Source organism: Oenanthe melanoleuca, chromosome 5 (assembly GCF_029582105.1).
Source record: "Oenanthe melanoleuca isolate GR-GAL-2019-014 chromosome 5, OMel1.0, whole genome shotgun sequence".
Lineage (NCBI taxonomy): Eukaryota > Metazoa > Chordata > Aves > Passeriformes > Muscicapidae > Oenanthe > Oenanthe melanoleuca.
The window spans coordinates 10,067,627-10,094,935 of record NC_079339.1 but is presented as its reverse complement, the minus strand read 5'-3'; the positions used below and the strand labels follow the sequence as shown (position 1 = coordinate 10,094,935).

General features: G+C 65.2%; 2 protein-coding genes across 2 annotated transcripts; one reads left to right on the top strand and one right to left on the bottom strand.

Annotated features, from left to right (window-relative positions):
* The first annotated feature begins 299 nt into the window (after positions 1-299).
* On the top strand, positions 300-8,568 carry PLEKHG3 (pleckstrin homology and RhoGEF domain containing G3). The gene is made up of 16 exons (XM_056494147.1): positions 300-399; positions 2,915-3,228; positions 3,314-3,414; positions 3,512-3,581; positions 3,670-3,716; positions 3,805-3,955; positions 4,160-4,294; positions 4,396-4,578; positions 4,803-4,895; positions 4,979-5,065; positions 5,178-5,211; positions 5,297-5,404; positions 5,559-5,762; positions 5,876-5,883; positions 5,968-6,153; positions 6,380-8,568. Exons 2-16 carry the CDS (start codon positions 2,953-2,955, stop codon positions 8,006-8,008), a joined length of 3,312 nt encoding a protein of 1,103 aa, XP_056350122.1. The 5' UTR covers positions 300-399; positions 2,915-2,952; the 3' UTR covers positions 8,009-8,568.
* SPTB (spectrin beta, erythrocytic) lies at positions 8,528-27,033 on the bottom strand. Its single transcript, XM_056494146.1, has 36 exons — positions 26,816-27,033; positions 23,331-23,528; positions 23,105-23,256; positions 22,768-22,941; positions 22,567-22,658; positions 22,403-22,483; positions 22,195-22,310; positions 21,888-22,000; positions 21,621-21,808; positions 21,422-21,539; positions 20,907-21,065; positions 20,521-20,823; positions 20,228-20,378; positions 19,273-20,140; positions 19,052-19,189; positions 18,207-18,966; positions 17,912-18,114; positions 17,742-17,832; positions 17,521-17,667; positions 16,708-16,971; positions 16,379-16,594; positions 16,203-16,292; positions 15,830-16,105; positions 15,373-15,503; positions 14,921-15,125; positions 14,465-14,839; positions 14,079-14,323; positions 13,860-13,998; positions 13,702-13,786; positions 13,418-13,614; positions 13,223-13,332; positions 12,867-12,951; positions 10,152-10,321; positions 9,900-10,073; positions 9,786-9,828; positions 8,528-9,399 (listed from the first exon to the last, which is right to left on the bottom strand). Exons 2-36 carry the CDS (start codon positions 23,476-23,478, stop codon positions 9,229-9,231), a joined length of 6,978 nt encoding a protein of 2,325 aa, XP_056350121.1. The 5' UTR covers positions 23,479-23,528; positions 26,816-27,033; the 3' UTR covers positions 8,528-9,228.
* Positions 27,034-27,309: the final 276 nt, after the last annotated feature.

Genomic DNA, 27,309 nt, shown 5'->3' with positions numbered 1-27,309 from the left:
TCCTGTCCGCCACGCTGGGTGCACCCCGGCACAGGATCAGGACCGTCCCGGGACCATCTCGGGACTGAGCCTGGGCGGTACCGGGACCACGCCAGTTCTGGACCAGAACAGAACATGTACCGGGACAGTACCTGAACCATACACTGTGCCGGAACCGTGTACCAAGTACCGGAGCTATGCCTGGACCGGACCGGGACCGGGACAGTACCGGGCCGTGCCCCGCGGTCACGCTGCGGTAGTGTCCCGCTCCCATCCCGGGAGTCCCCGTTCCCGTTCCCATTCCCGAGCCGGGCGGGGCGGCCGCTGTCCCCGCCCCGGGGCGCTCCCGCCGCTTCCTGCGGGCACGGCCGGGACGGGGCGGGCCGGGACGGGCCGGGGCGGCGGCGGTAGCGGAGCGCGGTGAGTCCGGCCCGGGCGGGAACGGGGCACGGCCGTGGGGTCCGCGGGAGGGGAGCCGGGGATCCCTGCCGGGCGGGAGGGAGCGGTCCCGGGGGTCCCCGGCAGCGGGGATCTCCCGGTGGGGCAGGATTCGGGGGTCCCGGTGCTGCAGGGGCTGTTGCATCCCGGTGAAGGGGGAGCCGAGGATCCCGGTGGAGTAGGAGTCGTTGCATCCCGGTGGAGTGGGATCCCTGGGTCCCGATGGGGCGGGAGCCGTTGTGTTCCCGCGCGGCAGGATCTGTGGGTCCCGGTGGAGCAGGATCCGTGGGTCCTGGTGGGGCAGGAGCCGCTGGATCCCGGTGGAGCAGGATCCACCAGGGCTCTGGTTAGGCAGGATTCGTGAGTCCTGGGATGCACGGGGTGAGGCAGGAGCTGGGGGTCCCCACGAAGTGGGAGTTGGGGATACTGGGGTCCCCGACAGGCACGGAACAGCAGGACCTTGGGCTGCTGGGAGACCCCCGGGACGGGCACCCTGAGAAATTGGGGTGGTCCTCAGGCCGAGCCGGGGGTATGGGACACGCTGTGGCTTGTGGAGTGACCCTGGACAGGGGTCCCAGTGGGGAGTGGGGGTGTCCTGCACCCCTCCTTCGGGATTAGGCGGTGCGACGCCATGGGCGCCGGGCTCTAAGAAGCTTTGTCAGCCCCGTGGTCGGTGCCGCCTTGTCCCGGGAATGCCGTGACACGGGGACCCCCGCGGTGCCGAGCCCCCCGAATGCCCGGGGGCGGGAGCGGCGGCGCCCAGCCCGTGCCCGCCGGGCAGCGGCGGTGCCAGCCGGGGCCGGGCGCGACGGCCGCGGCAGCTGCGCCGGAGCCGGCGGCGACCTCCCCGCTCCCAAGGCCGCTGGGATTCTGGAAAATGCCTGGAAATGGTGAACCGCCTGCCCTTATATGGCTCCGGCGGGCTGGCGCGTCGCGGCCCCTCTCCCGGCGTGCCGTGCCGTGCCGTGCCGGGATCCTGGGAAAACGCCGTGGGCTGTGCCTCGCGCCCCAACTCCCGCGCTGGAATGTGCAACGGGGCGGGCGACCCCACGGTGGGGAGAAAATCCCACCTCCCTCCCGGCTCGGCACAACAAACACGGCCCCTGCCTCAGTTTCCCCCACGGGGGAGTTTTGGGGACCCACCGGTGCCCCCCGTTCGGCACTCAGTGGGGATCGCCCGTCCTCTGCGGCGGGGTTGGGCAGGGTCGGGGGCGTGAAGGTCAAAGCTAATCCCGCCTGGAGCAGGCGGGAGCAGGAGGTGATACCGGGGGGTAAGAGGATCAACCCCCCCATCACCGGGCCGGGATGACGGTGGCCGATGGGCCGAGGCGAGTGGCCGCGGTCCCGGTGACGTGAGACCGGCGCCGTAATCCCGGTGCTTTGAGCGGATTAGAATGGCCGGGGGTGGCCTTCGGGGACGAGCTGCGGTAGCCACAAATCCCCGCCCAGGTGTTAGGTGGGGGAGCTCCTGTCTGGTCCCCCAGTGCCACCTGAGGGTTTTCTTTTGTCCCCGCGGCAGGGTGGGATAGAGGTCGGGCACTGCCGAGACCGATGCTCGGGGTCTGCTCTCTCTGGTGTCACCGGCTGGGTGGCCCCCCCCGGGGCGGAGGTGACCCTGGGACCGGGCGCCCCATGCCTGTAGGGGTGAGGAATTTGGGGGCTGCGGGAGCTGCTCCCCAAATCACCCAGATCCAAGGTGCCCGTGACAGGTTCAGATGTGCCAGCTCCCGGAGTCCTGGGCTGTGGCAGCACTGGGGACATGGGCCCGAACCCCCCTTAGGAGGCACCGCCGTGGCGTGTTGAGGGGCTCCTGGCGTGCTCGGGGGAGCCCCGGGGAGGGCGGTGGCTGGATGGCGGCCACGCGGCACGGTGGGTGTGGGGAAGCGCCGGCGGGAACCGGCCGGACCGGTTGGGTGCCGGCACCGGGGGTGCCGGGGGGCTCGGGCGGCCACGCCACCGGCGCAGCACGTGGCCCAGCTCAAGGTCACTGTCCCCAGGGCCACCCGCCGCGGTGACCGGGCTCAGTGGCCTCGACACTCCCACACGCTTTGCCGCTGGCCGCTGTTTTCTGGGTGTCCCAGCCGTGTTGGTGGCACTGAGCGGTTTCGGTGGCACGGGAGGATCCCGGTGGCACCGGTGGTCCGGAAGGGCGAGCCTGCACTGAGCTCACCTGGAAGGTGTCCCGCGGGCGCGGCGGTGACGCACGGCCCTGGTGGGTGGGGGCAGAGGCTCGCTCGTCCCACCTGGTCCCAGCACGGTCCCCGCGTCTGGGATTAGGAGGAGGAGCTGAACTTCCAAGTCTCAGCGTTACTGGGTGGGCTGTGCAGAGACCCCGTTGTGCTGTACCCAGAGATTTTGGGGTTGGGGAATGCTAGCACCCCTTGGCATAGAGGGTTTGGCCATCAGGACTCTTCATCAGGGTTCCCCCCCTTTGGTGCCACACGCCACCCATACTTGGGGGCTCTCCACACCCCCTAACCCACCATTCTCCCCCCAGAGCCGCCCTGTGCCCCACAGGTGCCAGGGGATGCCGGGATGCCAGTGCCCGCGTGCCCACAGCGCCCTGCCCTGAGCCCAGAGCCCGGCTGTGCCATGGAGGATCCGCCCAGCACCAGGACCGAGGCGTGGGCCGAGGGGCTCCACAATGCCAACAACAACGCGTCCCCGGGGGGGTGGCCGGCTGCCCGCGGCGGGCACCCCCTGGCAGCTTTCGGGAGCCCCGGGGCCAAGCCCAGCTACCTGGACCGCGTGGTGCAGGAGATCGTGGAGTCAGAGCGCACCTACGCCCGCGACCTGCGCAGCATCGTGGAGGTGGGTGCCGGGGGCACGTGGGGGCGCAGCCTTTAGACACGGTTTGGGGTCTAGGGGTGCAATGGTGCCACTGGGTGCCCGGCAGGGTTACCTGGGCAAGATCATCGACGCGGAGGAGCCGGTGCTGCGGCCGGAGCAGGTCAGCGCGCTCTTCGGGAACATCGAGGACATCTACGAGCTCAGCAGGTGGGGAGCAGGTGCCACTGGGAGGTGGCAGGGGTGTGACCCTTTCCTGCGGGTGTGTGGGGGGCTGTGGTCACCCTGTCCTCTCTGTGCCCCCCAGCACCCTCCTGCAAAACCTGGAGAGCTGTGCCAATGACCCCGTGGCTGTGGCCGTGTGCTTTGTCACCCGGGTAAGGGCGAGCAAACTGGGGGGCACAGGGAGCACTGTGGGGACACCGTGGTCATACCAGACTCTCACTGTGTTCCCCTTACCTGCAGAGCCAGGAATTTGCCATCTACACCCAGTACTGCAACAATTACCCCAGGTGGGTAGGGGGCACAGTGGGCGAGCAAGGAGCTGGGCAGGGAGACACAGGGGGTGGGCAGGGATCTGAGCCCCCTCCCTGCCCGCAGTTCGGTGGCAGCACTGACCGAGTGCATGCGGAGCAAGGTCCAGGCACGGTTCCTGCGGGAATGCCAGGAGCAACTGCGCCACGCGCTGCCCCTCGGGGCCTACCTGCTTAAGCCTGTCCAGAGGATCCTCAAGTACCACCTGCTGCTCCAGGTGAGCCCCTGGTGCCCAGCACAGCATGGTGTGGGCACCTGCTGTGGCGTGGGTGCCTGGCACAGCCCAGGGTGGCACAGGGAGTGGCTATGGGCATCTGGCCTAGCCCAGATACCAGGGGTGGCACAGTGACACGGTGGCTGGAGCAGCCCAGGCACCTGGCACGGCACATTCCCATGTCCTGGTGCCACGTGCTGTGCCCAGGAGATCGCCAGGCACTTTGAGCACAAGGCAGGGGATGACTACGAGCTGGTGCTGGAGGCCATCGACACCATGACCTGCGTGGCCTGGTACATCAATGACATGAAGCGCAAGCACGAGCACGCCATCCGCCAGCAGGTGGGCACTGGGGACACCAGGGGGTAGTGGGTGGCACCAGGTGACACGAAATGGGCACCGTGGCAGGGCTGCTGATGCCCCTTGTCTCCGTGTCTGTGCAGGAGATCCAGTCGCTGCTGCTGGGCTGGAAGGGGCCGGACCTGACAAGCTACGGGGAGCTGGTGCTGGAGGGCACGTTCCGGGCACAGCGGGTGCGCCATGAGCGTGCCCTCTTCCTCTTTGACAAGGCCCTGCTCATCACCAAGCGCCGGGGCGACCACTATGTCTACAAGAGCCACATTCCGGTGCGGGATAAGGACAGGAGGCCCTGAGGGTGACAGGGGTGGGGAGCCCACTGGGTGCCAGGGACTGGCATGGATGGAGGAACGGGGTGGATGCCGGAATCCCAGTGGGTGCTGGGGTTGGGGGAACTGAAGAGTGCTGCGAATGGGAGAGCCCAGTGGGTGCCAGGGACCCTGGTGGGTGCTGGAATGGGAAGTTCCAGGGATGCTGATGCCTCTCCTGGCAGTGCTCCTCGCTGATGCTGATTGAGAGCACGCGGGACTCGCTGTGCTTCAGCCTGGCACACTACAAGCATGGCAAGCAGCAGCACAGCCTGCAGGTAGGAGGGCATGGGGTGAGGGGCTCCCTGGGGACCCCCTGGGGCCCTCTGCCCGACCCCACCACCCTCCCTGTGCCCCCCAGGCCAAGAGTGTGGAGGAGAAGCGCATGTGGACTCACCACATCAAGAGGCTCATCCTGGAGAACCACCACGCCACCATCCCCCAAAAGGTGAGGGTTGTGGGGTGGGCACCTCGGTGACACCAGGGACCCCCTGGCAAAGCGAGGGGGGACAGCTGTACCCCACCTTTGCCCCATTTCTCTCCATCCTCCCTCCACCCAGGCTAAGGAAGCCATCCTGGAGATGGACCTGTTCTGTAAGTGCCAGCAGTGCCCTACCATTCCCTCTCTGCCCTCCTCTGTCCCTCCCATTTCCGCCGGTGTCACTCCCTGTCCACACAGACCCCCCACGCCTGCCCCGCTGCAGCCCTGAGCGCCTGAAGAAGAGCTGGTCCTGCCAGCCCCTGGGTGACGCTGCCACCGAGCCTCTGCAGGGACGCCGGCAGTCGGGTGAGAGCCATGTGTCACCGGTGTTCCTGCTGCCCCACGTGTTCCCTCCACGCCGTCACCCCTTCGCCAGGGCCAAGCTGCGGCTGGGTGACACCAATGCCTGCAGGGAGGGTGGCACTGGCTGCTGATGGTGCCCCTGTCCCTGTTCCCACAGAGCCCTTCCAGCACCATGGGCACACGGAGACGCTGCTGGAGCGGCTGCAGGGACATGAAGGGCGCAGGCAGTCGGGTGTGAACAACGGACGGGATCAGGGGGCTCGGGGTGCTGATGAGTTGGGGGACACGGGGGTTATGCCACTGTCATCTCCCCTCCCTCCAGAGCCCACCAAGCACAACCTGTGGCACCTCGGCGAGCAAGGTGAGCTGCCACAACCGCAGCACTGGTGTGGCAGGCAGAGAGATGGTTGGGGGCCTTGGGGGGAATTTTGGGTGCTCCCTCCACTAATCTCTGCTTTTCTCTATCTATGGCAGAGTTGAAGGTAAGGCCAGGTGTGGTGGGTTGGGGTGCCCAGTACCTCCAGCCCTGGCATGGGATGCTGAGCCCGGCGCTCACCCCCACACAGAACACTGGCAGCGACGGGGCGCTCCTGGAAGTGGGGGAACCACCCCAGCACCCCAAAGCCTGGACAGTGGCTGAGGGCGTGGTGGTGGAGGAAGAGGAGGAGGAGGAAGAGAAGGCTTTGGGCAAGGACTGCCAGGAGGAGCTGCAGGACACCAGGGATCTGCTGTTAGAGCCCCAGGAGGAGCAGGTACCTACACCAGCCCTTCAAACCCCAGGGAGAGCATGCAGAGTGCCCCAAATCGCTTCTGGGGCATTCCCACATCTCTCCTGGGGTACCTCACATCACTACCAGGGCACCCCACGTCACTCCAGGGCACCCCACGTTGCTCCCAGTGCCCTCTCCTAGGGTCCTATAGGATTTATCCTGCTTGGAGCACCCCTAGATCATAACTCCCCACATTTGTCTTGCCCAGGCTGGGGGACCCCCATGGGTGCTGGAGGGACCTAAGCGGCCGAGCAGCTGGGGGCCAGGGAGCTGTGAGAAGGTCAGTGCAAGCCCCCGGCCCTCACCCGGGGGTGCCCAGGGATCCAGCACCCACCCCCCTAACAGCAGTGCTGGGGAGCACCCCAAGGGCCCCAAATCCCCATCCCTGGTGGGGACCCTGGCACTCCCCAGTGGGGACAGGGAACCAGAGCGCGCTGCGGAGGATTTGCAGGTGCTGAGCAGCGAGGAGGAGGAGGAGGAAGAGGAGGAGGGGGAAGGTGCCGCCAGCATCCTACCACCCTCAGTGCTGGACCAGGCCAGCGTCATTGCCGAGCGGTTTGGCGGTGGCAGCAGCTTGTCCCGACGGAGCAGCCTGGCGCTGGAGGGGCCCCTGGGACGCACCCCCAGCCATGGTGGCAGCACCCTCAGCCTGGATGGGGGCCCCCCACTCGAATCTGAAGAGCCCGGGGGGTCCCGCAGCGCCATCCCCTCGCCCGAGCCCTTTGCCAGAGCCCGCCGGGAGTCGCTGCTCTCCAACCGGGACCGGCTGCTGCTTGACAAGATCAAGAGCTACTATGGCCACGCCGAGCACCGCGATGCCGGTTTCGGGGTGCGCCGCCGCGAGAGCCTCTCCTTCATCCCCAAGGGGCTGGTGCGGAGCAACGTGTGCCGCCTCAATGGGCTCCCACGGCCCCCCGAGAGCCCCGAGCCCCCCACCCAGCCCGAGGCACCAGAGCCGTGCCAGGGGAACGGGGCGCAGGCATCAGAGCCGTGCCAGGAGAACGGGGCGCAGGCACCAGAGCCGTGCCAGGAGAACGGGGCCCAGCCCCCAGAGCCGCTGCTCATCCTGGAGGAAGATGATGTGGGCACCACAACATCGCCCCCAGGGCCAGCCCCGCAGCTGCTGCTGACACCCCCTCACCTGGGCACCAAGGTGTACCAGCTGGCACGGCAGTACAGCCTCCGCATCAAGAGCCGCCGCGCCGGCTCCCGCCGCCCCCCGCTGCTGCAGGAGGACGGGGACCCGCCACCCAGCGCCCCTTCGCTGGCTGTGCCGCGGGACGAGGCGCTGGTGGCCTCCCCGTCCCCGCGAGCCCCCCGCAGCCCCTCGAGCCCCGTGGGCGCCGAGCCCTTCGCCTGGCCCGACGTGCAGGAGCTCCGTGCCCGTTTCGGTGCCCCGCGGCCACCGCCGGTGAGCCGGAGCCGCTCGGCGCCCGAGGGTCCCGCCCGCGGCGGGCGCCCGGCCGGCAAGGAGCGGGGCGGCGGCCGGAGCCGCAGCGCCGAGGCCACCGGGGGCTCCGACACCCCGAACCCGGCGCCAGCGCGGTACAGCAGTGACGGGGCGCTGTGGGTGGCGGCCGAAGCCCCTCTGGGCCCCGGGCAGCGGGTGGTGGTGCTGGAGCGGCTGCCGGAGCCCCCGGCCTACGTGCAGATCCGCTCGCCCACCACGCGGGAGAAGATCTGCCTGAAGGCGGTGGTGGAGCGCTGCAAAGCCTACCAGGCGTCCGAGGAGTACCGGCGGCGCTGCCCCGAGCCCCCCGGCAGCCCCGAGCCGCTGCGCCACGGCCTCGTCAGGGACCTGCGGCAGAAGTTTCAGACGCTCGACGCTGCCAGCTAGGGGCAGGGATGGGTAGAAGGGGTGGTCCTGTGGACCCCCAACCTTCCTGGGAGAAGGGACACTACATAGACGTCTAGTTGGAAGAAGGGTCACCCCATGGATCCTCAACCTGCCTGGGAGAAGGGGCACTGAATGGATCTGCAACTTACTTGGAAGAAGGGGCACCCCATGGCTCCCCAGCCTGTTGGAAGAAGAAACCCGTTGGGAATTTACAATCTGCCCAGGAGAAGGGACACCTCCGTGGACCCCCAGCCCTCCTGGAAGAAGGAGCACCCCACGGACACCTAGCTTGTCCAGGAGAAGGGGCACCCCATGGCCCCCTAGCCCACAAGTAAAGGGGCGCCCCATGGACTCCCCCAACCCACCTGGCAGAAGGAGCACCCTGGGGACTCCCAGCCTGCTCTGGACAAGGGACACCCCCTGTTCTCTCTGCCCACAGGACCAGGGGCACCCCAAGAACCTCTTACTACAAGCACCAGAGGTCCCCGTGCCCTGTAGGCACCCAGCACTGCACCCTGCTCGCTTTCACATCTTTATTAGAAAAAAAACCCCAAACTGAACCCAAAGTTCCTCTGTGGTCGCCCGCCCCCCCCCAGGGTGTCTCAGCCCAACTGCGGGGTGCAGGGGGGCCCCCCCACCCCGGCTGGGGGGGCACGGAATGGGGGGGTGCCAGAGAGGGACCCCCATGGGCTGACGCTCTTTGGTTGGTGCCCGCAGGGGCCGGGGGGGTCCCCCCTCTGCACCCCCGCGCTGTGGGGTGGGGGGAGGTTATGGCTTTGGGGGGCACCCACGCGCCCCCCCGTGCGGGTGCTGGAGGGGGTCCATGCACACCTGTGGGGCGCACACCTGTGCCGTGCGTGCGGAGGGGGGCCGGGGGTGCACCTGCATGCGGGGACACACGTGTGCAGACGTGTGCGTGCAGGGACACGCGTGGGCACGGGAGAGGCACACCCCCCGGGGTGTGCAGGGGCGTGCCTGAAGCGTGTAAATGTATGTATATATATAAATACAAATATATATATATACACTGTGCACACGGACACGTGTGCTCGTGGCGGGGGCGGGGCTGGGGGGCTCCTGCCCACGCGTGACCCCCGCGTGCCCCTCTAGACCTGGTGGCACCCGAACAGGCGCCGCGCACGCGTGTCCTTACGCACGCGTGGCCCCTCTGGCGTGACGTGGGGTGTCGTCCCTACCCACCCCCCCGCCATCCAGAGGGGTTATTTCTTTTTTGGGAAGAAGCTGAAGCGTTTCTCCTTGTCCTTGCGAGGCAGGTGGGCTTCGGGGGGGGCCGGGGGTATGGGCAGAGGGAGGCTCTGCACCTTCCCGCGGCTGCCCCGACACTCTGTGATGGCTGCGCTCAGCCCCTGCAGCCAGGCCTGCAGCTCCTCCTGTGGGCACGGGGGGGTGGTGGGGGGCTTCCCGGGCCCCTCAGCAGCATTCCAGCCAACCCCAGGGCCCCCTGGGTGATGCCAGTTGTCTGCAGGCACCCATGTCCACTTGAGCACTGTCAGCCCGTCACTGTGTCCTCATGGCACCCCTGGCCATCCCCTGCCCCTCTGAGCATTGCTGGCCACTGATGGCCACCACCACGTGCCACCCCACCCTGGGCACTACTGGTGTCCCCCTGGGAACAACCAACCACCCTGTGTCCCTCTGGACCTCTGACCACCCATATCCCCTTGGGCACTGCTGACCACTGCCACATCCCCCAGCCACCCTGTGTCCCCCTGGGCTCCACCAGCTGCCCCATGTACCCCCAGTGGCCACCCCTCACCTCATCCTTGCCATGGAACAGCCACTCGCTGCCATTGCTGAGCCTAGGGACAGAGCACAGACACCAGTGCCATGCATGCCCAATGTGCCACCCCTCACAGCGCCGCGCCCTCACCTGAGCTTGAAGACGTGTTTCTTCTTCTTGTAGCCCGCGGGCACCTCGCAGCGGGCGTCCCACAGCCCCAGAGGCTCCTCGCCCTGGCACGGCAGCCCCAGCGCGCGGCTCTTGGCGTCCTTGAAGAAGGCGAGCTGGCCGCCCCGCAGGACGCAGTACCGCGTGCTCCACGACCTGCGCCGGCACCGTGTCACCACGGGGACACCGCCCCGCCGGGGACACCGCGCTGGCTGCCGCCGCTGCCCTGCCTACCGGTTGGACGCGCGCTTGGTGGCCGCCTCCAGGTCGTGCTTGCGGCCGAGGTAGCCCTCCAGCTGGACGCTGCTGACGCGGGCGGGCAGCGTGGCCGGCTCCTCCGGCTCCTCCCGCGGCGGCCGTGGGGTCGGGGACACCGGCTCCTCGTCACCTGTCCTCGGTGCCAGCTGTCGCGAGGCAACGGCGCGGTTACGCCGCGGTGTCGCCCACCCGCTGCCACCGAAGGACCCGTGGCAAGGTGGTGTCCCCTCTCAGGGTGGCACTGGGTCACCCCCAGGTCTGCATACCAGTGACCTTACCAGCTCCAGAATGTGGGAACTGGTGTCTACTGGGAGGACCCCAGCGAGTGGCTGGATGCCAATGGCCCCACCAGTTCTGGTAGGTGGGAACTGGTGACTGCTGGCACGACCGCTCAGCATCCCCATCCCAGATGTGACTCCCCAGTGAGTGTCTGGGATCCTGCAGTGAGTCCAGCCCTGGGACCCTCTGCACAGTGCCAGATCCAGTGTGTGGGAACTGATGGTTATTGGGAAGACCTCAATGAGCACCTGGGACATGGTCCAGCTCAGGGATTCAGTGTGGTGTCAACACGTGTGTGTGTCCACACGTCCATCTCCAGTGTGCAGAAATTGGTGGCTGCTGGAAGGATCCCAGTGAGTGGCTGGGACATGGTCCAGCCCTAGGATTTCCAGATCTCGGTGCCAGTGACCCCACTAGCTCAGTATCTGGGAACTGGTGGGTGCTGGGAAGACCCCAGCAATCAGCTGGGACCCTCAGCACAGTGCCAGTGAAGCCACCAGCTCCAGTACACAAAATCTGGTGGCTACTGGGAGGACCCCAGTGAGAAGCTGGGATGAGGGCCAGCCCTGGCACCCCCCAGTCTCGGTGCCCGTGTCTCCTCAGATTTGGGGTGAAGAGGTTGAACCAAGCTAGATGAGCAGTCCTGGGAGTCACCTCACTGTTGTTGCCAGCCCAGGAGACATAGGCACAGTGGGAGGTCTGGCTGGGGACTGTGGCATCAGTGCCATCATCTCAAGGCATCAGTGGTGCATGAGGAAGGGGACACTCATCCAGCTGGGTGCCACAGGAGGGGCTTGGCCAGGGCCCCTGTCTCCGATGAGCCAGGAGATGCCCATGTGCCCAAGCAGGCAGTGGTCTTGTCCCCAGATGTGTAGTCAGGGGTCTTGTCCCCAAGCAGATGAATGTGATGTTTTCCCAGGGAGGCAGGAGATGTCCCAGGTAGAGGGGGCTCCTGTCCCCAAGCAGGTATCTCTGTTCATGAGCAGGCAAGTTTAGCACCCTGTCCCCAAGGAGCCAGAAGATTCCCATGTGCCCAGGAACATAGAGAAGGACTGTGTCCCCAAGGAGATGTCCCTGTCCCTGAGCCAGGAGGAATGTTTTTGCCCCCAAGTAGGTTCTCAAGGATCTTGTCCCCATGCAGGGGAAAGTGATCTGGTCCCCAGGGATCTTGAGAATGGCCATGTTCCCAAGCAGGCTGGCAGTAAGCAGAGAGCAGAGTTCCTGAGTAGCCAGAAAATGTGCATGTCCCTGTGCCGGCAGAAATGATCTTGCCCCAAGGAGCCAGAAGATGTCCATGTCCCCAAGCAGGCAGAAGCAGAAGAGATTCCTGTCCCCAAGGAGCCAGAGGATGCCTATGTCCCTGAGTAGGCTGGCAGTAAGCAGAGAGGGCTGTTGTCCCCAAGCTGATGAAAATGTCCCCAAGCAGGCAGAGGGGTACACTCTCCCTGAGTAGCCAGAAGATCCCCACGTCCCTCATCAGGCACAAATGAGCTTGTTCTCATGAAGGCACTCAAGGATCCTGTCCCCGGGCAGGGGAGAGTGATCTGGTCCCTGAGGAGCCAGGAGATGCCCATGTCCCCAGGCAGGCGAAGAGGCAGAAGGGGCTCCTGTCCCCAGGCAGAGAGCCATCGTGTCCCTGGGCAGGCAGAGCAGCAGGAGGAGCAGAGAGCCGGCAGCGAGCACAGGGGCTGGCACACGGTGACAATGCCCTGTGGGCAGCAATTCCTGCCTTGCAGGGTGACAATGCTGCAGGGTGTAACGATGCCCCACAGGGTGCTGACGCCTTGTACAGTGACAACATCCCACGGGTGATGATGCCCCACAGGGTGACAGTGCCCCATGGGGTGACAATACTCCATAGGGTGACTGTGTCTCTTGGGATGACGATGTTCCACAGGGTGACAATACCCCACAGGGTGAATATTCGCTGCAGGGTGCCAATGTCCTGCACAGTTCCGATGATGTCCCACAGGGTGACAATGCCCCACAGGGTGACAATGCCCCACAGGGTGACGATGCCCCGCAGGGTGCTGATGTCCCATACAGCAATGATGTCCCTTGGGGTGACACGGTGGCCCCAGGGCAGACACTCCAACTTTGGCTGCTGCACGGATCCCAGACACACACACACATACCATGGGTGCCACCCCCAATGTCACCCCAACAGTTGGGGCAAATGGTACCCCAGTACTGCAGTACCCCTCTGCCCGTCTGGCCTTTTTGGGGTAATTCACCATTTATTCAACACAAGGCAAGGACAAGGTGAGGGTTAGGAATGCCGGGATTTGTCACCACAATGAGGTCATGGTAACAGGGAGTGCCAGGAGATGTGGGACATGCAGGGACACATTTTTGCATGCAAGGACACCTTTTTGCATGCAGGGAAGGTAAAAGCTAAACTCAAGAACTGACCGGCTCTGGTCCATCTGTAGTGGGCAGCGAAGTGTCCTGTGTGCTCACATCCTTCTTCTCCTCCTCTTCCTCCTCCTCCTCGGACCTGCACAGGGAGACACCCAGTCAGCATTCCCATTCTAGACATGATCCCACAGGGATGGGACTGGCTGCTGCTCTCCGATCTCCCCTGAGGGACAAAAGCCCTGTCAGGGTGAGGCTTGACCTTCATCTCTCCTCTTCATAGGCATCAATTTATTGCTGTGACAATGCAAATGGCTAAAAAGCCCCATAATGCTAAAAAGCCTTAATGGTTTGAGAAGAGGGATGCGGGAATAGTGTCCCTGGTCACATGGGATGAGGGTGGTATCCCTTACCCAGCCTCCAGCTCCCCATCCAGATCCAGGCAATAGTCGGGAGCTTCAGAGCGCGTTGTCCCGTCCCGCACCAGCCCCTCGCGCAGAGACCGCCCGCCCAGGAGCTCCAGCTGCCAGGCAAGGAGAGAAGGTGGTGAGGGATGGGGGGGAGACTGTGGCAGGGCAGGCAGAGGCCTCATCCCAAGCCTTTCTCACCGTTGTCAGCTTCCTGAGGGCGGCGATGCGCTCCTCCCAAGTGGCGGAGGACTTCTCAAAAGCCTCGTGCCGCTTCAGCAGCTTCTCCACCGCATCCACCGTCTGCCCGTAGTCGCTGCTGGCCAGGTAGGGCTCCTGAGCCATGAGCCACGACTCGGCCACTGAGGCGTCGCGGGAGAACTGGCACACCTCCAGCACTGTGGGAGGGATGGGCAGCGCTCAGTCCCTGTACCACCCAGCCCCAGCACGGCCGCACTCCTCCCAGGCACCCCCGGCACACTCACGCAGCCGCAGCTGCTCCCAGCGCTGCTCCCACATCTCCATCATGGCTTTCCTCTTGTCCACCAGCTCCACCAGCTTCGCCTTGATCTGTGAGGAGATGCTGTTAGGGAGTGGCCCAGATGGCATCACCCCCACCACCCCCCACCCCTGATTCCCTCACCTCTGGTGAGTCCTGGTGCTTGCGCTGCAGCAGCTTCTTGCCCAGCTCGATGCAGTCAGTGAAGTTCTTGCCCCGAGCATCCACCTCAGCTTTAATTCCCTGGTGGTATTTCATCAGCAGCTCCACTGAGGAGACATCCCTGAGGACACAGAGGCACCAGCGTCAGTGGTGCCATCGGTTCCACATCCCATCCCGGGTTCCTGCTGGGTGCATCCATACCTGGGTTTCTCCTGTGTCTCAATCTGCCGGACAGTGCTCTCCATCCAGGAGAGCAGATCCCGTGCCATGCTGAAGAAGCGGTGCTTGTCAGCCGTGTCCGTCAGCCGTGCCCGGCGCCCGCTGCATGCTTCCAGCAGCTCCTGCAGTGCTCGGGACACCTCCTGCTCCTGCTCCTGGATTCCAGCTGCCTTCTCACCAGCATAGGCAGTCTGCAGACGTGCTGCTGTCTCCCGAAACTGCTGCACCTGCACGAACCACAGAACGGCTTGGTTTGGAAGGGACCTCAAAGACCATTGAGCCCAGCCTCCCACCATGGGTAGGGACACCTTCCACAAGACCACAAGAGAATGCAGACTGCTGGCATCCACATCAGGTTGGAGCCTCACCTGTCCTTCCAGCAGCTGAAGGTCCCTCTCAAAGGCATTGTGCATGCGGTGAAAAGCCTCCACTGTGCCGGCATCCTCGCCCAGATCCTGGGGCAGTTCCTGGCGCCGGGCGGCGATGAGGGCCAGCAGCTCGGCACCGTCGTAGAAGTATTTATGGAGGTCATGGGAGGCGGCGAGGAGCTGCATGCGGGTGTCGATCAGCTCCAGGAGGTCGGCCCAGCTCTCGTTTAGCCCGTCCTTCCACTCAGCTATGGTGGCCGCCTCAATGTGCCCCGCGTCAATGAGGTCCTCAATGGTCAGGTTCACCCGGTCCACGCGCTCCTGCCCCACGCTCCCTGTCTCCCGCGCGAACTCGCGAAACTTCTCCCGCAGGAGCTGCAAGGAGGGAAGAGAAGAGTCAATCTGCCCCTCTCAAGCCATCTGCCAGCACTGCCACATCCACCCCATTACCCTCACCATGACATGGTCCAGGTCCTGCCCCATCTCCGGGGAGGAAGCAACCACATCGCGCTCGGCAATCCACTGCTCCAGCTCTTCCACCTCCCGCTTCAGCTGGAAGAGGTTGGACATGTTCTCCAGGCGCCGGCGGCGCTCCTCGGCCGCCTCCTTCAGCCCCGCGTAGTGCTTGTCCACCTGGCCCTGCAGCCGGATGATCTGCTCCCTGCGCGGCCCCGGCACACACACACAGTTCTCACCCACGAAAAAACGCCCCCAACCCACCCGTGTTGACATCCGGGGGGGTTGGGGGTGAAGGACCCGCTTTGTGCTCCCCACGTCCCTCTCCGACCACCTCCCTGCCCAACTGGAGCAGCTGACACTGCCAGAGCTCCAGCCAAACCCCCCACCCACGCAGTGCTGAGGGCATGGGGTCGCCCCAAAGGACAGGGGACACGTGGCGTGGCACCTACCCCTCGGGGTGGCCGGCAGAGAGCAGCTGCTGTGCCCTCCCTGCCAGCTCCTTGATGGTTTGTCCGTAGTCCTCGATGGAGCGCAGCTGCCGGACATGTCTCTTCAGCATCATCATGCAGCTCTCCTCATCCTACGGCATGGAAAACATCGATGCCATCAGCACCTGGCGTGGTTGGGGGACAGGGACTAGGGTCTAGACTCAGCGCCTGCCCTACAGGCATGTTCTGGCTCCATCTGATGCCACAGGGAGCAATGGTGAGCTCAGTGGGGCATGGCATGGAATGGGACGGATGGTGTGTAATGGCACAGGAGTGACACAAAAGAGCAGGACACAACCTCGGTGTGTCACATGTGGATGATGTTCAAGACTGTAGCACCATCAGGGTCAACACTGTACATCTCAGCAAGGCATGGCCCATGCAGCACAAAGCCCCCAAACCTGGATCAGCTCCTCACCTTCGGTTTCTCCTCGGGTCCCATGAAGAGCTCCTGCTCGCTGACCCAGGCCTCGGCCTCGTCAGCATCCAGGTAGTACTGCTGGGCCTCTTCAGCCTCCCGCAGGCGCCGGTGCCGCGCGGCCGCCTCCTCCTGCAGCGCCTCCCACAGCGCCCGCAGCTCCCGCGCCTGTGCCGCCAGCTCCGGGCCCGGCTCCTCGCCGCTCCCCGCCGCCTCTCCCCGGCTCAGCACCTCACCCAGGCGTGGGGCATGGCCTGCCAGCTCCTTCTGCAAGGTCTGCCAGCAGGAGGGAGGTCAGAGTGAGAGTCACCCGTTGGATGGATCCCAAGGGGTGACCTGGGATGGTGGCTGTTGCTTCTGTAGCCAGGCTCACCTCGTTCCTCTTGGTCAGGCGCTGCACGCTTGGGAGGTCAGTGCCGTGATCCGTTGACCTCGCCAGGGAAAGCCGCTCCTGCACCCACAGCTGCGGGAAGGAGCACCCACTGAGCCCCCTGCAGCACCCATGGGTACCCCCAGCCCCCCGTCCCCTGCCACAGCAAGGACACTCACCGTCTCATCCTCCAGATCCCGCCCCAGCTGGTACATGGCCTTGGCAGTCTCCAGCTCCTTCCTCTTCCTCTCCAGTGGCTCCAGCAGCTCAAGGACTCGCTGCCGGAGCATCTGCTCCTGTCTGGTGGTATCTGGCACGTCCCCAGCACCAGGTGTGCCCTGCCACCCCAGTTCCTCCAGCTCCTTCATCCATGTTCTCACTTGCTCTTCCAGTCTCTGGTAGGGAAAATCCATATGACTTAGGGATCTGAGATGAGATGGAGAACCCCAGTCCCATTTGGGAACAAACTTCATCGCCTTGGCCCTCCTGCCCCTTCCCAAAAACCCACCGTCAACCTCTTCAGCAGCAGGTTGGTGGCGGTGAGGTCCTTGACCTTCTCGGCATGGCGCAGCTCCTCCTGCGCCCGCCCCAGCCAGCTCTCCAGCTCCCCGTAGCTGCGGGCGTACAGCGCCGAGCGCTCGGCCTCGAACAGCTGCCGGCCCTTGTCCTCGGCGGCGCCGCGCAGCTCGGCCCAGCGCCGGCGCAGCTCCTCCAGCCGCTGCGTCACCACCGCGCCGTACTGCGGCTTGCGCGCGGCCAGCTCCGTCCCCTCCTGCGGCAACGGCACAGGGGTGGGTGGTCAGCATGGCACGGGGACATCCCACCCCATGCAGCAGGCTGGGACCATTCCAGCGTCCTGGAATCGTTAAGGCTGGAAGACACCTCTCAGGCCATCGACTCAAACCATTCCCCCAGAACTGCCAAGGCCACCACTGACCCATGTTCCCAAATGCCATGTCCACACAGCTTTTAAATCCCTCCATGGATGGGGATTCTACCACTACCATGGGCAGTCTATGCCAGGGCTGCACAACCCTTTCCCTGAAGAAATATTCCCTGAAGAAATTTTCCCTGATACCAAAACAAAACCTCCCCTGATGCAACTTGAGGCTGTTTCCTCTTGTCCTTTCCCTTGTTTCCTGGCAGCAGAGGCCAACCCCCAACTGGCTGCATCCTCCTGTCAGGGAGCTGTAGACAGCAAGAAGGTCACTCCCTAGCCTCCTTTTCTCCAGGCTGAGCCTCCCAGCTCTCTCAGCAATTCCTCACACTCCAGACTCTTCCCAAACTCCATTCCCCTCTCTAATCACGTGCTGGCACCCACCGCCTCAATCTTCTCCAGCCAGCTCTGGTTGGGTGCCAGCTCAGCCATGAATGCCTGGTGCTTCTGCCACTTGCTGTGGAGACCACGGGCTTCTCCATAGGAGACATCCTGAGCCATCAGCATCTTCTCATCCACCCAGGAATCAAACTGCAGGGAAGGGGAGTTAGTGTTCAGCCAGTGGGGACCTCCCAGGGATGCCACCAGCCATGCTGCATTCCTACCTCACGGCAGCTCTGCAGGAAGGTCTGTAGGTCGTGGTTGTCCTGCATCAGACCCGCTGCCTCCTCCACCTTGTCCATGACAGCTCCATGCCTGGCAGGGAACCATGGAACCAGTATCAGCCCCTCTGCCCACACTGCCCATCCACCCGCCGGCCCTGTGCCGCACTCACCGCTCCTGGAGAGTTCGGCACTTCTCGGAAATCTTCTCGGCAAAGATGTTCTCCTCAGCCACCAGCTTGGTGCCACCAACCACCACCTCCGGGACCTTCTTGGCATTGCTCTCCACATCAGCACGGAAGTTCTGGAAGCGGTGCAGGGCAGCAGCCGAGCCCTCCAGTGTGGAGGGCAGCTCCAGGTGGGACAGCGTGTACTCCTGAGGGGCACAGCAAGGCATCGGTGCACAATCACTCTTTTTTGGGATGCTTACGAGCCAAGAGGCCCAAAGGACATCGCTTGAGCACCCACCTGCTTGGTGAGGAGGATCTCCGCCTGCTTGGTGTCGCGAAGGAACTCCTGGAAGTTGCGGCACTGGGTGAGGAAGCGCTTCCGAGCCTCTGCCATCTTGCCCAGGGCAGCCCAGCCGTCCTTCACGCCGCCCAGGCGCTGCCGCAGCCCCTCGTACTCGGGGTCCGTCTGTCCCCCCAGCACCCGCTCCCCCGCCTCCGCCAAGGCGGCGAAGGCTCCCGCATGCTCCTCGGCGTCGCGCCGCGCCGCTTCGTGCCGCTGCAGCATCTCCTCCGCCTCCCCCAGTGACGCCGGCACCTCATCGACGGCCGCCACGGCTTTCTGAGCACCGAAAAGCCACGCCTGGAAGTCATCCAGGTCCTGCAGGAAACTCCGCAGCTGCCCGGCTTCCCCCAGGGACGCTGCGCGCTCTGCCAGGGCTGTCTGCAGCTCATCCCAGGCGGACGTGGCCACCGCCAGCTTCTGGGCCACCTCGGTGGCCGCCTCGGGCCGCTCCTCGGCCAGGCGCTCGGCCTGGGAGCGCAGGGCGGCCAGGCGGTCCTGGGCCACCGCCAGCTCCCGCTCGATGCCGTACAGCTTGCGCTGCGTGGCCAGCACGCCGGCCAGGTCGCGGCCCAGCTCGGCCGTGGCCTCCACCGCCCGGGCTTTGCTCCGCAGCCATTTCTGGGTCTCCTCCGACTCCAGGTTGTAGTTGAGGAGGCGCAGTGCCGAGCCCACCGCCCGCCGGCGCTCCGACACCAGCTCCCGGAACCGGCTCCACCTGCGGGACAGAGGCAGGGGATGGATGGCGGGGAATTCACCGCCACGGTGTCACCCACCCGCCCCGGCACCCCCTGCTGCCGTACCTCTCGTTGAGCTGCTCCCGGCACTGCCGGACCTGGGGGCTCCGGGGGTGCCCGCTAGCCAGGAGCCCGTCCGCTGCCTGGTTGACTGCGGCGATCTGGGAAGCCACGGTGGCCATGTCTTGCTCCAGCCCGTCCAACCTGCGGGGACATCCAGGCTTAGAACGAGCAGCAATTTGGGACAGTGCACGGCAGCACTGCCGCGGCGGGGGCTCCATCCCTACCTGCGCTGCGTCACGTCCAGGTCCTCCAGCGTCTGCGGCACCTCCAGCTCTGCCAGCCAGGTCTCCTTGGAGCCCATCCAGAGATGGCAGGCGTCGCTCTCCCCGAAAACAGTGTAGAGGTCCAGGGCATCCTGCAGCTGGCGGCCGCGGCGCTCGGCCAGCGCGGCGGCCTCGGCGTGCAGCTCCCGCAGGGTGGCCAGCCGGCTCTGCGCCTCGGGGCCAGCGCGCAGCTCCGGCGGGAAGCCCTCGGCCTGCTGCTCCAGCCTGTCCAGCTGCTCCCGGGCGGCCGCCAGCTCGTCCAGCAGCTCCTGGTGCTGCCGCAGCAGGACGAGGGTACGCGATTCATCCTGGCCCAGCTCCTCGGCGGCCGCCCGCCGGCGGGCATCCTGCAGCCCCTCCGCCAGCTCTTCCACCTCTGCCTGGAACTGGAAGAAGCCCTCGGCTTCCCGCAAGCCGCGCCGCCGGAACGCCGCCAGCTCCTCCAGCTGCGCCCACAGTGCCCGCACGGCCGCCCCCCGCTCCCGCAGCCTCTCGGCCGCCCAGCCCGCGGCCGCCAGCCCCTCGCCCACCGCCAGCGCCTGCTCCAGCCGCCCGCCCCGGCTCCGCAGCTCGGCCTCGAAGGCAGCGTGCCGGCGCTGGAGCAGCAGCACGCCCGGCAGGTCCTTCCCGAAGTCCAGGGAGGAGTAGAGCTGCTCCTGCTCCTTGATCCAGCTCTCTGCCTCGTCCAGCTCCCACAGGCAGGTCCAGAGGGAGCGGGATTGCTCCAGCAAGGCTCTCCTCCGCGCCGCCAGCACCTGCAGCTCTCGCCGGCACATCTCCAGGTGGCTCACACGGTCCCGGATGACTTTGGGGTCGCAGGGACGGTAGCCTGGGCAGGGAGCAGGGTGGGTGCTTGTCAGTACAGTGTTCTTTCCCTTGGCACCCCAGGGATGCAGGGGTGTCCTGGCACACCTACCCTCAGCATCAGCAAAGCGGAGGGCGGCAGCGCTGATGGCCCTGGTCTTCTCTGCCTGTACGGCCATGTCGGCCTCCAGCAGACGGTGGGTCTGCAGCAGCTCCTCTGCTTCCAGGAGGTGCTTCCCAGATTCGGGAGATGCCAGCTTCACCTGCAGGAGACCCTCAGCTATTACCCACTGACACCCAAAACATAGCACCAGCACCCCAACATCTCATCTCCCTCCCCAGTGAACTCCCACCAACACCTGGAGGGACAAAGACACCTCACCCATGGTGACACCCACAGCTCACCTTGACCTCATCCATCCAGTCGATGCAATGGAGCATCTCCTGGAAGAGGTGCTGCAGGGTGAGGTTCATCTCCAGGCGCTGGCGCCGGGCAGCCAGCAGCTCCAGGAGCTGCTCCCAGAGCCGCAGGATGTTGTCCTTCCGCCCATTGATGCGCTGGATGTCATGGTAGCCCTCCAGCTCCAGCTCCTTGGCCACTGCCTCAATGGCCTGCACCCTCTCCCTGTAGGCAGCCGTGTCTGTCTCGATGGCCTCGTGCTTCTTCTTGGCCGCCTCCACCGCCGCCAGGTCCTGCCCGAAGTTGTCCTGCCCCGGCACAGAGCCTGCGGTGAGGCTCTGGTGAGCTCTCCAGGGTGGAGGTCCCCGGGGTGGGTGGTGCCCCTCCTCACCTGGGCCACCAGGCGCTGGTTCTCGCTCAGCCAGGCCTCCCTCATGGCTGCTTTGCGGTCAAAGCGCCGTGCCAGCTGCTCCAGCTTCTCCTGACGGATCAGCTCGTTGCGCAGCGCCAGCTCCCGCTCGTGCTCCGCTTTCTCCAGCTGCTCCCAGGCCTGGAAAAAGGTGGCACTGGACAGGAGCACCTGTATCCCACATCTCGTCACCCACCCATGTCTTCTTCTGATGGTGAACCCCAGCATGATCTCCAGGTGGAGGAACACAACCTGCCTTGGGATGGATCAGTCCTGTCCCAGTATGGATTCAGCATGTCCTGGGATGGACCTGAACTGCGTCAGGAGATGGACTCAACCTGTCCCAGGGCCCATCCCAGCCTGCCCGAGGACCTGAACTGCTCAGGGATGGAAGGGCTTAGTCTGCCTCAGGAGAGGAATTCAGTTTCCCCCAGGAGATGGACCTGACCTGACCACAGGAGACGGCCCCCAGCTCCCAGAGCAGACAGAGCCCATACCCGGTTGATGTCAGAGACCAGGCGCCCCTCGTGTGGGGTGTAGACACGCTGGTTGTTGGCCCTCATCCGCGACTGGATGGTGAAGAGCAGCACTTCCAGGTTGCCCTTCTCCTGAAACCTGCCCCAGAGAGAGCTCAGCGTTGGGCACCCTTGGGTGCCCCACACCACCGGGTGGGCACGGGGAGCAGGGGGCTCTTACTTGGGGGGCTTCTCCACGGTGCGGTAGGTGCTGAAGGCTTGCAGCTGGTGCTGCACCCCAGCCAGCGAGTTGGCGAAGCTGCGGCTGTTGAGAGAGGCGATGGTCTGCTCGATCCAGGTGAGCAGGTCGGACGCCAGCCCCCCGTAGCCCTCGATCATCCGCTCCGTCTCCTTGGCGTGCTCGATGACCTGCGGCAGGAGCAGGGGTGAGTGTGAGGAGCCAGCACCCCAAGAGAACACCCCTGACCGCCTCAATGCCGTTCCCTACCTTGCCCAGGCGCCTTCCCTCCACTTCCAGCACCTTCATCTTGGAGAAGTAGTGGTAGAAGGCCACCACGTAGGTGATGATGGACTTTTCATCCGGGTTCTCCGTGAATACATCTGCCCGGTGTGAGCAAGAGGCATCACTCCTGACCCAACCTCGACCCACCTCACAGGCCACCACAGCCTCATGAGATCCCTCCTGTGCCCACCCAGGCCCTCCAACCGAGTGTTGGGAACCTCTCTGTGCTCCATGGAGCTTGGGAATGTCCCAGGGGAAACTGAGGCAGGAGGACAGGCAGCAGCTGCCTCACCTTCGGGGTCAAGGAGAGGGGTGATGCCCAGGTGCCGCTCTGCCACGCTGAACGCATGCTCCAGGTTGTGCCGGGCATTGGATTTGGTAAGGTTTTGGAAGTCAACCAGCTCAGGCCTGGGGAGAGAGCGCATGAGACAGTGGTGACACACCTGTGGGACATCTCTTGGTGGCACTGCCACCCCGGTGCCTGGCGCTGTGCCACCTACCTGTGCCTGTGGATGAGGGCATTGAAGGCCAGCCCGTCCTTCCAGCTCGAGGTGAAGTTGGTGACGTTCACGTGGGGGTAACTGCAATGGGGACAGGGTGTCACTGTCACCCACCAGACACTCCCAGACCCCAACATGGTTGTGGTGGGGGTCCCACCACCTACCCTGCTGTCTTCATCTGGCACCAGAGCAGCAGTGCATCCCTGGCAGAGCGTGTCTCCCGGCCTTCCTGCGTCTCCACGATGATGTCCTGAATCTGGGGGCAAAAAGACATTCTGGGGTAAGAACATCAGTTCCATGGAGGATGGCTCCCACTTGGGAATGAGGTGTGAAGCAGAGAGATGCCCCAAACCACCTGTCCTCACCTGGAAGCGGAGGATGATGGTCCAGATGAGGCCGAGGACGAGGCGGTGGTTGCCATCCACGATATCATGAGAGCCCATGTTCTCCAGGTGCACCCGCTGCTCCTTCAGGAACTGCAGCGCCTTGTCCACATTCTCCAGGCAGTGGATCCGCATCCGGCCCTTGGTGGGCTTGGGCTGGGGCATGACAGTGCTCAGCACCCTCCCTTCCACACCAGCTACCCCAAGCCCTGCCAGACCCATGCTGCCAGCCCAACTCTTGGCCAACACCAGGAGAGATGGTGTGGTGTGGCTTGGCAGGCCACAGGTCCCAGGGTCTCCAGCTGGACGGGATTCCTACCAGAAGCTCTCCTGACAGCACTTCCAGCAGCTTGATGAGCACCCGCCCGTCCCGGAGGTCCATGTAGAGGTCCGAGATGCGGCAGGTGACGCGAGCCAGGTGCGAGTTCACCCACTTGGTGAAGGTTTTCTTCTGCACGGCCTCCCGCTCATCTGCAGGGACAGCGGGCACGGGGTCACCCACAGCGGGGACAAGCCAGGTGGGACCGAGGGGACCCGCCACCCACCTGCCAGGGCTTTGATGCGGGAGCGCTCGAAGAGCCGCGCGGAGCTGTTGTCATTGTCCAGCTCATCGTCGGACGCGTCCCAGCGGACATTGATGCGACTGTACTGCTGCTGCAGCTCCAGCTGCTCGTAGTCATTGGCCGAGGTCATGGTCCCCGTGTGCCCCGGCCCGGTGGCCGTCGGCTACCGGTGAGAGGCCCCTGGGGGACAGCAGGGCCGTGAGCATTGGTGCGGCCGTGGCGGCTCACTGGCCCTGCGGCACGTGGGGATTTGCGGCTCAGAGCCTCGGGATAAGCTGCTCAGAGGGATTTAGCCTCGCCCCACCCAGGTGTTGGGGGGGCACCTGGCAGCTGCCCGCTCCAGGACCCCCGTGCTGAGCCCCACCGAGCTGTGCTAACGGCGATTTAAGGTGCTGCGTCCTCACCCTGGTCCCTCTGCCCAGCTGAAACCCCAGCCCAGCTCCCCAGAGGTGTCCCCCTAATCCTTGGATGCCCCCAGGGGAAGGGGCTGCTGCTCACCCCACCCCAACCCTTGCGTGGCACAGGGGCTTCACCAGCACTGGTGGCAGAAAGTGGGTGACAGCTGCCGGCAGGGGGGGGCCACCCACCCCCGGGGACATTTGAGACACAGATAGGACATGGCTGATATCTAAAAATGCCTCTGAGCAGCTGTCGGTGGCTGCTGGGGCCCCTGAGGGGTGTGAGGAGATGAGCTGGGGCTCCCCACAGCCAGCAGCATGTCCAGGACCCACCCTGCAACCCAGAGCTGCACAGAGCCCTCAGTTGTGGGTGCCAGGGGGAACCCCATGTGCCCCAAATCCCTGCTGTCCCCGTGAGCTGTGAGAACCCATGGGCCCCCAGGTCCCGCTCGGGTGCCCTGGGCATCCCCCAGGTCCCCCCGGCAGGGTTATCGGGGCAGCCCAGGCTGTGCCACACCCCTACTCCACACCCTAATCGGGGTGCGCAGGCAGGGCCGTGGCTTGGATCTGGAGGCACCAGGAGCATGCAAGGACACGGAGGAGCATGCAGGAGTGTGGGCAGCGCAGCAAGGACACACGGGAGCACACCAGAGTGTGCAAGTGTGAGGAAGGGCATGGATGAAGGGTGGCAGAGTGTGTACCTGTGAGCCAGGACATGCAGGGACTCGTCACAGCATCCACATGTGAACGGGGACATACAGAAGTGTGACAGAGTGTGCCGTTGAGCAAGGACACACAGGGACATGCCAGAGCGTGCACAGGTGAACAAGGACAAGTAGAAATGTGCCAGAGTGTGTCTGCCTGGGCAAGGACACAGCAGAGTGTGCATGGGACACACACAGCAGGCACACGAGTGGGTGCAGGGCCATGCATGTGTGTGTCGGGGCAGGCAGGAGGGTGCAGCCCCTCATGCTGTGACTCTGTGCCTCTGCCAAGAGCACCCAGCTGGCCCTGGCAGGAAAGCCCTGTGGGAGACCAAATTTGGGGGGTTTGCCCCCAAAACTTCAGGGACTGCCAGTAGGACGGATGTTCTGAGTAGTGTCAGGTCTCTGCAAGATACCTCAGTTCTAATTGTCCCTGACAACACAGCAGCAGGGCCATGGCTGCGAGCATCCAAGGAGGAGAAAGAGGAGGAGGAGGAGGAGGAAGAGGAGGAGGAGGAGGAGGAGGAGATGACGCCGATGGGAGCAGGCCCATGGGAGCATTCCGAGCGCGGGCGCTCACCCACCCTTTAAATCTCCCTCCGCTGCACCGGCGCCTGCCGAGCATCCCTCCCTGCCACAGCCACGCCGCCACCAGCGCCCGCCACCCGGGAATTGTCATTCCTGCCGCTCAGCGTGCGGAAAGCGGGGAATGCCAGCATGCCGGCCTCGCCGCCAGCATCCTGCGGCCGTGGCCTGGGCAGCGTCGCCTTCCCCGGCCAGCAGCTCGGCATGGTGAATCAGCACTTCCCGGTGAGGGGCTGGCACAGTGCCACCACCACGGTCCCCCCGCCAGGCACAGGGAATGTCCCCCCACACCCCAAGGGGCCAGGGCAGTGGTTGGCACCTGGCACCTATGGCACCCTCAAGCCCGTTCCCTGGCTCATCCCTCACAGCCACAGCATGCTGCCGGAAAGCCCGTTTCCAGTGCACAGAAACTCATCAGAATCCCCCAAAACACCCCAAAATTCTGCCCCATCACCGCCACCCATATCCTGGCGTGTCCCCATTGCTCCACTTCACCGAAACACTTGGATTTGGCATCTTCCCCGTGTCCACAAGCAGCCGTGCTCCGGTTGGGAAAGGGCAGGAGCCGGGGGGCATCCCCCCAGCCCCCCAACAGTCTCCTGCCTGCCAGGCGCAGGGCCAGGGCCGGGAGCAGATGGTTCCTCTCGGCACGGCCGCGCGGCACAGCACGGGGCGCTCGGGCACGGCAAGGCACGGCACGGCTCCTCCGGCTGCGATGCCCTGCTCCGGCCAGGGCTCCCCGGCCATGCTCCCACCCGCCAGGAGAATTTGGGCTTCCCCAGGGCCACATGCCGGCCGTGCCAGGACTGTCCCATGTCACCCAAGCCGGTGACACGCACACACGTGCTGACACTCCACAGACATTTTTGGCTATAAATAGGCCTCCCCTGCGCACGGCGCCAGCCGAGCCCCGCTCCCTTCTTAGGAGCTGCCCCCCAAAATCTCCAGACTGTTCCCCAAAAACACACAATAGCTCTAAAATACTCCATGGGGGCCCATGCTGGCACCCAGCAGGGTTTTCTGAGTCTCCTGTGCTTGCCACCATCTTCCAGGGTGCCCCAATCCCCCGCTTTGGGAGCTGGAGATTTATAAAGTGAAAAGCTGGGAAATCAGGCCTGGGGGACCTCTAGGTTATTGGGGTGAGGGTAAGCATTCCCTCAGCTCAATGCCCACCCGGGAGTATCCTTCTGGCACGAAGATAAGGGGGCCCAAGGGCACAGCACCCCAAAAACCCTTCCCAGTAACTCCAGTTTATCCAGTTGCTAAAAACTGGGGGACATAGTGGGTTGGGTGATGTGTCCCACCAAGACCCTCAGGACTTAGCTTTTCCACCATGTCCTAACAGTGCTGGGAGCACCAAGGACTGGTGTGGGGAGCCCTCCAGGGGTTGGCACCCTAGGAAAAGTGTCCCCAGGGTGTCCCCAGGCTGTCCCCAGGCTGTCCCTAGAAAGTCACCGCCATCGCTGGCCCCGTCCTTCCCGAGAGCAGCCCCGAGGGACACGGGCTGCCAGCAGATCCCCCGCCGCAGGGCGAAAAGGGGGTTCAGGCTCCCCGGAGGGCTCTTCACCCCCGCCACCAAACTTTCCTCCGTGCCCACCGTCTCCCTCCCCGGTACCGCGCCCGGTGTTCGGTGCCGCACCCCCCACCCGGTATCCCCGGGGCGGGCAGCGCCTGCCGGTGCCCCCCTCCCCGCACGTCCCCGGGGACCGGCGTCTCCCGTTGTCCCCCGGTGCCACCCGTGTTCCCCGGAGCGGCGCATCCCGGTGCCGCGGGGTCTCACCTGCGCGGGGCGGCGGGCGGGCGAGCGGCGGCGGCGGCGGCGGGGCCGGTGCGGGAGCGGGGCGAGGGGAGAGGAGCCGCCCTGCACCTCGATATAAATAACATCTGTGCGCGCAGGGACATATCGCTGCCCGGCCCCGATAGCCCGCTCCCCCCGGGAGGGCCGGACCGGGCGGGCGGGGACGGGGATGGGCGCAGGGACGGGGACGGGGACGGGCCGCCCGCCCCGCAATGCAGCACAGCGGCGCCCCCCGGCCGCCAGCGCCACCGGCACCGGCAGCAGCACCAGCAGCACCGACACCGGCAGCACCGGCATTGGCGGCTTCATTGGCAGCAGCACCGGCGCTACCGGCAGCGGCACCGGCGGCACCGGCACCTGCGGGCTGCGGAGAGGCGCGGCGCCCCGCCAACACCGGCGGGGGTCCCCGGCCATTCCCCCCGGCCAGCCCACGTGTCCCCCGCTAGTCCTGGATGCTCCCCAGCTACTCCCAGGCA